The following is an 11,727-nucleotide window of genomic DNA, read 5'->3' on the forward strand; positions in this document are numbered from 1 at the left end:
AGACTTCATTCTCTGTTTGGAGTAATGTGCTTGTTATAGCAAAGAAGATATCCTCTCTTGAGTAGATAATGGTAAAGATTACTAGCTCTTAAAACTTACTCATCAAAATGTGGTGTATATGAGGGTTTGGGGCAAAGTGCCACTTAGCACATTAGGCTACAATTTTGTATAGCATATATATGATAAAAAAAAGTATGATGGTTTATTCTGAATATCAAGACAGTGGCTTAAAAAGTGAAATGTCTAAAGAAATATTTTTAGGGCAAATAAAAATAATAGTAAACTCTAGTTTTTATGAGTTATGTGTTCGAGGAACCCATTAGTTAGTTGATTGTTTAAAATTCTGATTTCGTTTTCTTAGAGGGAACAAAAAGAAGTAAAAATTATTACAATTAGCCACCTGGGTTAGATTACAAATGCCTATTAATGTAGCTGGACATACTTACTACCTAAAATAGTATAAAAATATATTCAATGTTTGTAAGTTTGAGATATTGCCTCATTTTACCATTAGTAGGATGGCATTCTACAAGATGATCCTGTTCTTTCCTCCTGGATGTAATTTCTTTCTTTCTTTTTAATTCCTTTAGCAACTTTGCTTTTCTTAGGATCTATGACTTTTTATTTGTATCACTGCTATGGGCATATCTTACCTCTGCTCTTATACGTTAACGCCCTTGAAAGGAGGGGTCATGTTTAATTCATTTATACCCAGTACCTCTCTCAAATGACTGGATATATAAATGGTGGCTAAATAACAGTGGTTGAACAGCAGCTATAAAATAAATGCCAGCTTAATTAATGCCTTTCAAATTTCAATCCAGTGCACATTTCCCCATCAAGAATCTATCTATCTTTCTTTGTTCTATGACCCTAGGATATCTTCTCTATGGCTTACTCAAATTCAGTATCTCCTGAAAAGAACACATCGTTCCAGGACAATCATTTTTCTTGAACCTAATAAGAGGACCCACAAAGAGTTATTCCCTCAGGAATCAAGGGAGAGTAATTCAGAGATACATTTACCACCAAAATAGTGGCATATGTAGATATAAGCGTGCATACATGTGTATGTAGACAGAGAAGATGAAAATCTGCAGTATTTTTCCTGAAGACACTTCTAGCCATCACTACTGAAACATCGGCCTGTTTATATAATATAAAGATAGTATTATTTGTAAATTATTTACCTAGCTTTCTGATTCCATATTACATAATCTCAAAGATAGGAGTTCTACATATTTAATTTTAAAGCACATTTCATAATAGGATAAACATGGCTAGCTTATACTAAAATCTATTTCAGAATAATAGGGAAGTAGGAAGGAAGTATAAATATTGACCCATGTACTTACACTCCATGGAAGTGAATCAGTGTATAAAAGGTGAGCAAACATCTTAGCAACATTTCTCAATTTGTTTGTTTCCAAGCGATGGATGGTGTCATACTGTTCTTTGAATATACTCTCAAAGGATTCCATGTACTCTTTTTTTAGCATGCAAAATCGCTAATAAATAAAAAAATCAGTACATTAAAACCTGAATGTTAATACAATTATGAGCATATTAAATCCTAAATTTACTTAATCAAAACTTTTAAAAGTTAATATATATGGTTTCTAATTACCTGAGATTTACATGCTAAAACAAATTATACATGTAGCTGATCATATGTGGGTAGAGCTCAGATTTAAAGAAACATTTTAGATCATCCTTTAATTGTGTTGCCTGAACATGTACTTGACTTTAGAAACTGCTTTGGGATTTTGAAAAGGTATTATTTAATTGTCTTCTATTGGGAAATTGTTACAAAGCATGGAAAATTCCAAAAAGCTCTGGAGAAGTGATATACAAAATTAAAGCACTGCAAAAATGAATCAGAAAAGAAGGAAGGTGAAGAGAGCGGGAAACCTAAGGAAGGAGAGAATAATTTGCTTTTAGCAAAAATATTAATATGTTGTTATATGAGACCTGATCATAAAGCAGAAATCATTAATTTACAATATTCATTCTAAGAATTCCCTTAATAGAGGCTGGAACTCACCCCAGCTAATAAGCCAAAAAATTTTTCATACGTCCTCTGCTGGGCACAGCAATCAAGTATCATGTTACAGAGTTCTTTCTATTTGGGAAAAAAAATAATGAGTCAAAACACAAAGAGACTAAATATTGTATGATAATTTACTAATATGATAGTGACTGCCTGCATTTTTAAAGGTTTAAAACTTCAAAAACTTTGTAAGTAAAATAAAAACCTCAATCTATGTTAAGCTCATAATTTTTTAAAGCCTTGGGTCTGGATGACAGCTTCCACGATCATTTATGCTAATTATATTAATTATAAAATTCTAAATTCATGATAACTATGAACCACATCAAGAAAACCTAGAATATGAAACAGACATAGGAGGGAGAGATTTAATACACTGCATTCTTAAAGGATTCTATGCAGAATTCTTTTAAATAAAAGACTCACCAAAACAACATCTAACAATTCAGTTATATTTCTCCCAAGGATATAAAATCAATTGCTAAGGAATATATTTAATATGGAAAAGGCGGACCAATATGAGTCTTTACAGAGGTGTAAGTGGGTACAACTTCAACGTTAACATAAATGACCCTCTGGTTGATAAAGAAACATTAAAAAAAAACTCTTTAATGTCCATTGAAACACAAAAGTTTTAAATTTTGATGAAATTTAATCTATCTGCTTTTGCTTTTGCTGCTGATGCTTTTGATGTCACATCCAAGAATCCATTGCCAAACTCCCTTGGCAATGATGAAGACTGATCTGCTTTTATTGCATTTAATTTTTAAAAAATGAATTTTATTCTGTATATTTAAGGTGTATAACATGATCGTGTTATGGAATACATATAGATAGTAATAAGGTTACTATACTGAAGCAAATTAACACATCCATCATCTCACAGTTACCCAGTTTTTGTTTTGTTTTGTTTTGTTTTTGCATGTGGCAGGAGCAGTTAAATCTATTCATTTAGCATTAATTGCAAATACAGTACAATTTTATTATTTATGCCCCTTGTGTTATATATTACATTTCTAGACCTGCTTATTCTACATATCTGCTACTTTGTATCTTCTGACCTACATCTCCCCATTTCCTTCCCATTTCTCCTCTCCCCTGCTGCTGGTAACCACTATTTTGTTCTCTGTATCTGCATATTTAGAATTTATTTTAAATTCCATATATAAGTGAGATCATGGAACACTTTTCTCTTTGTGTCTAGCTTATTTTACTTAGTATAATGTCCGCCAAGCTCTGTTGTAGAACATGGCAAGAGCTTGCTATTTAAAGATAATTTGAAGTATATGAGAGGATGTGCATATGTTACATGTAAATACTACTCTATTTTGTATCATTGGTATCCTCGGGGGTCCTGGAATCAATCCTCCATGGATACCAAGAATGGCTGTACATGCAAATGGATTGTTATTTAGCCATGAAAGAAACAAATACAAAAGGTTTCATCTCATATGATTTCATTTTTATGAGATATCCAGAATACATAAATCCATAAAGAATGAAGATTGGTGGTTGTCAGGGACTGGTGGGAGAGGGAATGGGAAGAAACTACTTAATGGGTAAAGAGTTTTACTTGGGAATGATGGAATGTTTTGAAACTGTATAGAGGTGATAATTACACAATATTACGGATGATAACTGCCCTGAGTTGTTCACTGTAAGATGGGTAATTTTGTTATGTGAATTTTATATGAATAAATATTTTAAAAATAAAAATAAAAAAACCTCTGTGGCTGAATCTTCTCACCTCAAAATAAATGTTATTCATATAGACCTATCTATATGGATCTATACAAATAAATGGAATAATTCCATAACTGCTAGTAAATTGTTCCAATTACTTATTCAGGTTCCATGTAAACCTCTCTGAAAATTCTATTAAACTAACGGATACATTCAGTCAAAAAATACTATCATCACAGATGATTTTGATGTAACAAATTAATTTTTAAATATTATATTAATTCCTGAAATAATTCTAATGAGATAAGTGTTGATGATAGCAATGTCATGGATGAAAAAACTCAAGCAATATAAGGTGAATAGAGACAAAATGAAAAAAGGTGCAAATTCATCTATGATTAGTGTAAAACTGACCAAATATCTCTTTCTATAAAGATTTACAGAAACTTAAAAATATTTTCCAAATAGAGTAACTGTAATATACTTGCTTTCTCCAAACAGAAAGCAAGCCTATAAAAACATGTTGCTTTTTAATTTTTACCTTTGTATTTTTAATTAACAATTCTGACATTTTGTCATATTTAATAACGAGGATACAACCTAGGTAAAAATAGTAAACATTAAAAAAAAATTCTATCATCAAGTATTTACTGCACATATCTATGTTAACATTATGTGTCAAGAGACTCCAGAGAAAGGACTTAGGTCAAGAGGTAGGAAGAGAACCTTGGAGAAGCACAGAACAGATACTCTAGAATTGTGCTGTCCAACATCTCAATTTTAATTATTTTAAATTATACATAAAATTAAAATTCTAGTTCTTCGGCCACATGATTAGTCATATTTCTAGTACTCAAAAGCCACATGTGTCTAGTGGCTACTATACTAGACAACTGAGAATACAAATACTTCCAACAGTGCAGGAAGTTGTACTGGACAGCACCGCTTAAATCTACTCACGGAACAATCTACTCACAGCTCGAAGGCCTCACTTTACAACACAGAGCTAGGTACTTTTAGATGCCATTATATTGCACTCTCTCTCTCTCTCTCTCTCCCCCAATGTATGTATGTATGTATGTGTGTGTACTGCATATATATATATTTTTTAAGATAAGTCTCAAGTTATCTCAATTAAATGTTTATAAATGTGTAAGTTCTGAAAAGGCGTACTTTATCAAATTGTCATATAGTACTAAAAACTAAAAAAGCCTTTTCTAAATTCTAACAAATTATGTTAACTTTGTATATTAAAATTCATCTTCAACTTATTTACCAGCACTATATTTTATAATAATATAAGAGTTAATCAGGTTTAAAACAATAAAACATGGTAATATGCTGACAGCACTGCTATGTACTACTTGCAAAACAAATTACCTTCCTACCTAAATGCAATTATAAGAGTTATTCCCTCTAGCTTATATTAATTAAATATTTTAACATTTTAATTAAGTATTATAGCAATTTTAGGAGTCTTTTGAGTGCATGAAAATAAATGCACTAAGATACTCTTCCAAATACTACCAAAATATACTGAGGTTAGTTCTGAAATAACTATCTTCTAGATTAATTTTAATAAAATTTATAATGGCTTAATTATCGTCCTCAAATAACATGACAAGATCATACCAAAATTTCAGTGACAATTATAATTTTAAAGGTTTTAATGTATTAATTTATTTCCTTCCAGTGATGACATATCAAGTGTGGCCAGCTTACAAACAGGCACACTATTATTAATATACCAACAACAAAACTTTGAAAGGAAAAAAGGAATCTTTTACATTTAAAAGAATAAATTTTTCTCAAAATTCCCTATCACCATATTTCAAGAATTAATATATATTCTAGAACAAAGACTGGCAAACTTTTTCTGTAAAGGGCCAGATAATAAATATTTAGAGTCCATATGGGTCTCTGTCAAAACTACTTATTCTGTGTCTGTGGTGTGAAAAGAGCCATTGACAATATATCAATAAGTAAATCTTGCTACATTCCAATAAAACTTAATTTATAAAATCAGGCAGCAGGCCTCTGCCACAGGTTGCCAATCTCTGTAACATATCATTTTTAAAGGCTTAGGACAAAGAATTTATATCTAACAGTAACTTAGATCAGATAATCAAGAAGACCTAGAAGAATCAGAAACTGAACAGCCCATCAGAGCTGATACATTCACTCTAGCATCTGTGCCAGGTCTACCACATGAAAGGAAAAGTGAGAAAAACAAAATCACCAAAGCTTTGGCTCAGGTTCTAAGGATGTATTATCTAGATGGGAAGGAAGCAATATATATAATATACCTTAAAAAAAAAAAAAAAAAAGGAAAAAGCCACTTTATCCACTTAATCTGTTCTTCATTATCCTTGGCATTAGAGTTCTGATACTTTGAGAAGTGAAGTATACCAAGCTGTAAGATAGTGAGTCCCATGGGGCCAAGATGGAGCTATCTTGTGAAATGCCTGACACATAGTATCTGCTGAATAAATTTTCATTAAAGGAATTACTGAATGAAGCCTGGGCATGGTGGCTCACACCTGTAATTCCAGTGCTTTGGGAGGCCAAGGCAGGCAAATCACCTGAGGCCAGGAGTTGGAAACCAGCCTGGCCAACATGGTGAAATCCTGTCTCTATTAAAAATACAAAATTTAGCTGGGCATGGTAGCAGGCACCTGTAATCCCAGCTACTTGGGAGGCTGAGGCAGGAGAATCGCTTGAACCTGGGAGGCAGAGGTTACAGTGAGCCAAGATCACGCCACTGCATTCTAGCCTGGGCGACAGAGTGAGACTCTGTCTCAAAAATAAAAAACAAAAAAGAAAATGAAAAAATTACATTATGATGCTTTTTACGATTGTTTGTTTGTTTTAGCTCATCAGCTATTGTTAGTGTTAGTGCATTTTATGTGTGGCCCAAGACAATTCTTCTTCCAATGTGGCCCAGAGAAGCCAAAAGACTGGATACCCCTATAGTGCATCAAGAAGATAGACCAAATAATCCATAAAGAACAAATTTCCTATTATATTTAAGTCACAATTTGATTTATACACAATAACTCAGAAATTCTATGTAAAGTGCAGTGTTTCAGAGACTATCTTTCTACCATATCCCATTCGAGCGGAAAATTTAATTCACTGGAGTGAGCAGCACAACTGAAACACTGCAGTTACTCTAAAATGATATAAAACCTACATTTAAAAAATAAATATTTAGCACTGAGGTATTGCTTCAATTCACAATATTTACTCATTAACAGCCTTAACCACTTTAAAAACCAATATATACATTTCCTAATAGAAAAGAAGTATTAACATACTGTTTGGCTTTCGGGAAACTCCATTTTCAGCAATTTGTGAGCACATTCTTCAAAATCTAAACTGTGGAAATGATCACAATAGGTTAAAAACTTGCAATATAGACTGTAACACTCTTTTATATATAAGAATCTTACTTTAATAACATAAGTAACCTTTTTTAACTGTAATTTCATATTGTTGTACTGTGTATATGAAGAAAATATAGCTCTTTACAGAGAATTAAGTGCCAATATATACAACATGGAGGAATCCTTGAATTATGCTAAGTGAAAGAATCCAGACACAAAAGACTACATACAGTATGATCCCATTTACATAACATGTTCAGAAGAGACAACTCTATGGACACAGAAAGTAGGTACAATAAGTAAAAACTGACTGCTAATAGGCTCAGGGTTTAGAGTCATAAAAATGTTCTGGAATTAGATAATGATGATCGTTGTACAACTTTGTGAATATACTAAAACTACTTGCAGTCATGTATCGCTTAGTTAACAGAGTTATCTTCTGAGAAATGCATTCTTAAGAAATTTAATATGCGAACATCATAGAGTGCATTTACACAAACCTAGATGGTACAACCTAATTTACCTAGGCTATATGCTATGGCTGTTGTCCCTAGGCTAGAAACCTGTCTAGCATGTTACCATACTTCTGAATACCGTAGGAAACTGCAACACAATGGTAAATATTTACATATATAAGTATACCTAAACATAGAAAAGGTATAGTAAAAATACAGTATTATAGTTTTATGAGACCACCATTGCCTATGTGGTCCACTGTTGACTGAACAATTGTTATATGGCACATAACTGTGAATGCACTCTTTAAAAGGGTGAATATCATAGCATGTGAATAAAATATCAATCTTAAAAAGGCAAAAATAAAAATAAAAAAGTTGCATGCATTGAATTGTATTATTCCCTCAAACCAACCATCCTCAAGCTATAACTCATCAGATAGAAGGGTTTCTAATCTATATGATTTTCTTTACTTTAAAGTGAAGAAACAAAACACATGATGTGTAAGTTTCTCTCATTTCTGCAATCATCTTACGCTTTTCGATAGTTTTCCCACTACAAACTGGCCACTCAAGTATGATGGCAGTAAATTCTTAAGTGTTAGCAATATCTTTCCTTCAAGCACTGAAGGATATTAACTGTACATAAAGAATTTATTAACTGTTCTGACTTGTTAATTCCATATTACAGAACAAGTCTAAGTACTCTAAATCTGGGTAACTAGGTCCCAGATCTCATGGAGTATTTCCCAATGCTCAAGGTTTTCAAGAGACCTAGCTGTTCTGTTCTACATTTAGTTGCTAAATAAATCTAAGAAAGAAAAAATCAACTCTATTCAAAAGCTTAGATAAAACAACAGTTAGGATGGTTAACAATGAGGACAAAGAAATAAAGGCTTTAAAATGTTAATACTTCTTTAAAGTAAATAACTAAAATTTTTAAGAAATGCATTCCTATTCACAAATGTACACCTAAATTAGAAACAACTGGAGGTAAAAACACCTATAGGCTACTATATTGATTTAGGTTTATACATAGGATTTCAGAAGGATTTAGAGACGATCTAATTAGATCCTCTTTTTACAGATGAGAAAAATGAGACTTAGGTATTTTGTGTTTGAAACTTGCTCCTGGCCACATAGTCCTGGAAGCAGAACTTGAACACAGGAATATTTATACTTCCTAACCCAATATTTCAGAAGAAAAGGCTATAATTAATATTTAATTTCACAAGACGTATCTTGAAATGTGTATTATGTGTTTAGAGAAACCAGGAAAAGTCCTAATTAAGACAGGAGTAAACATAGGTCAAGTTTCTCTGCTTAAATTAAAATCTCAGCATGGAAGAGTAAACGATATATTACTCTATCACAACTCTATCTACTTTTACTAAACATTGCAAATTTCTTAGATTTTTCTATACTGCTTCCAAGAGGAAACACCACATGTTTTCACTCATAGGCGGGTGTTGAACAATGAGAACACATGGACACAGGTAGGGGAGCACTACACACTGGGGTCTGTTGGGGGGAAATAAGGGAGGGACAGCGGGGGGTGGCGAGTTGTGGGGGGATGGCATGGGGAGAAATGCCAGATATAGGTGATGGGGAGGAAGGCAGCAAATCACACTGCCATATGTATACCTATGCAACAATCCTGCATGTTCTTACATGTACCCCCAAGCCTAAAATGCAATAAAAAAAAAAAAAAAAAGACGTTCCAAGAGCTCAGCACGACGTTAGTGCTTACCCACTACTTTTACAAGTTAGCTTGGTTCATCCCAAACACAGGGCATCCACATTTTATAAATACCACATAGAAAAATAGTAAATAAAAAAAAACTTGCCAGAAAAATATACCCAATATTCATATGAACCGATTTTAAAATATCATCAGCATAGTTCACCTAAGACAATTAGCAAACTCAATTTGTTAGTTGCTTTATTGAGAAATAATGCTACTATATTTGCATTTCTGTGGAATGCCCACACCTTTATTTTTGATAACACAGCATAAAATCACTAATTGAAATATAATGATTATGGACTTAGTTTTGCAGTTCATCTGCATTTCTCAGCTTCACTTAAAGAGTTTCCTAAGCACAATAGGGTAATAATCCAGGATGATACAAGGCATCGAAATAAAGAAAAAAAATACCAGGAAAGAGATTATATAACAGAATATTAAACAGTATCTAACACTAAGATTAAAATACTAAATGGTAACCGATAAACTTTAATAATACAGCAAAACAAAAAACATTTAAAACAGATGTGACTTTTTCTTTTCTACCTTTTTAAAAAAACAAAATTAGTATAAGACAAAATCCTGAAATTTCTGAAAAACAGTCAAGTAGTTGATGAAGAAATGTTACTACTTTCCTTTTATCTACTAAGTGAAGTATCAGGGAGAAAGTTAGCTATAAGACAGTCTGTTGTTCTTGTTCTTATTTTGAGTACTTAATGACTTCCTACACCAGGATAGTTTTTAGGCTGTACTAATTACAAATATTAAATGAATTAAATTTTGTTGACATTTTGCTTCTCATCTTAGGTTGTTAAACCAAACGAGTCTCAGGTTTAACACAAATAGCGATTGAGGGAGGGTAAAGAAAAAAGAAGACATTTACTGAATTACTGTTTTGTTTACATGATGGTTTACAAAGTGGTTTTGTTGATGTGTCCAATTTCAGAAACTTTGAACAGGTGGGGACTTGGTAGTCCATCTCCCTCTCATGTTAGTTACAACTTCAAAAAGGTAAAAACAGACTAGAACATTGCTTAAAAGCAAGAACAAACAGGACTGGTTTATCTTTAATAGCCAAGGCAATTGTGTAGTTTAATGTTTCATGCACATAAAAAACGGGTAGTTTAGGGGGCCATACCAGAAGGAAGATAAGACTACTGGTGATACCAGTCAACAAAAACAAATTTAAAAAATAAAATTCCCACCCAGTTCGGTTGCCAGAACTAAGTTTTTGTTCACAAGATTTTCAAGTGGGCTGTTTAAGATGCCCTTATAGCCACCTGGCTTGATGATTACATCTTATTCTTGATTTTTAGCCTGGTATATAATAAACAAAAAGCTTTTGAAAAATACAAAAACTGAAGATAGACATTAAAGTATCTGTTAATCCAATCCCATGTCAAGATAATCACTATTGATATGTTAACATATTATTTCTAGAATCCATCTATTTTTACAGTTAGGAAAATACTACAAGCACAATTCTATATATAGTTTTTATCCCACCTAAAATAACATCAGACTGTTTGCTCACATTTAAAACAATTCTCTATTAACCTAATTTTTAGTGGTGGCATAGACCGAACATTTTGATTGTGGTGGAAAATAAGATTGTCTCCATTTTTTCTTTTGCAACAAACAATTCTGTACATAATTATGTGTCCATATTTATATCTTTAGGAAATACAGTAATGAAAAACAAGGGTCAAATAGCATGAACAATAAGCCCTTGATTCACGTTACATAGCAGGGTGACTATAGCAAATAACAATGTAGCTAGATTTGAATGTTGTCATCATAAATGATGAAGGTTTAAAGAGATAAATAAGGTAATTATCCTGATATGATTATACAATGTATATATGCCTTAAAACATCACCCTTAGGCTATAATTATATACAACTATTATGTGTAAATTATAAATAAAAATTAACTAATTAAAATTAATAACATTTAGAAAAATAACAAAAAAACCCCACAGAAAATCAACACATAAGACAGGAGTTACTGCTACTAGGGACTGACACTACTATGTAACAGTGGCTATTATTTGTTTTTTAATGCTTTAATTTTTGAAGTCTTTTGTGTGATTCAGAGATTATCAAGGTTACATTTCTTTTAAATAATTATTCAAAGAGCTCCACTGTAGCTCTTCAAAGTTAATGTTAACTGCAACACTAACACAGTAAATCTGCTGCTCACAACTGATTACTGTTGGATTTCTGAAAAAGGACAAATGAAAGGTCAAACTCTAAGAATATTTACCTCTGACAAAATATTTATCATCTTTCACTTTAAGTTTATATGAAAAAATATTTAATACTTTTTTTTTTTTTTTTTTTAGACGAAAAGGAGTTTCAATATTGTTACCCAGGCTGGAGTGCAATGGCGCGATCTCGGCTCACC

The 11,727-nt window shown here is 32.2% G+C and overlaps 1 protein-coding gene across 1 annotated transcript in view; it reads right to left on the reverse strand.

The window, feature by feature from the left end:
* The window catches only part of CWC22 (CWC22 spliceosome associated protein homolog), a 61,551-nt gene that overhangs the window by 7,906 nt on the left and 41,918 nt on the right, over positions 1-11,727 (reverse strand). Inside the window, exons 14-16 of the mRNA XM_037740058.1 lie at positions 7,051-7,111; positions 2,045-2,122; positions 1,356-1,508 (exon numbers count right to left, since the gene is read on the reverse strand). Coding sequence (XP_037595986.1) covers positions 1,356-1,508; positions 2,045-2,122; positions 7,051-7,111 — 292 coding nt within the window. The remainder of the gene's footprint in view (positions 1-1,355; positions 1,509-2,044; positions 2,123-7,050; positions 7,112-11,727) is intronic.

Source organism: Cebus imitator, unplaced genomic scaffold (assembly GCF_001604975.1).
Source record: "Cebus imitator isolate Cc_AM_T3 unplaced genomic scaffold, Cebus_imitator-1.0 Scaffold78, whole genome shotgun sequence".
NCBI lineage: Eukaryota > Metazoa > Chordata > Mammalia > Primates > Cebidae > Cebus > Cebus imitator.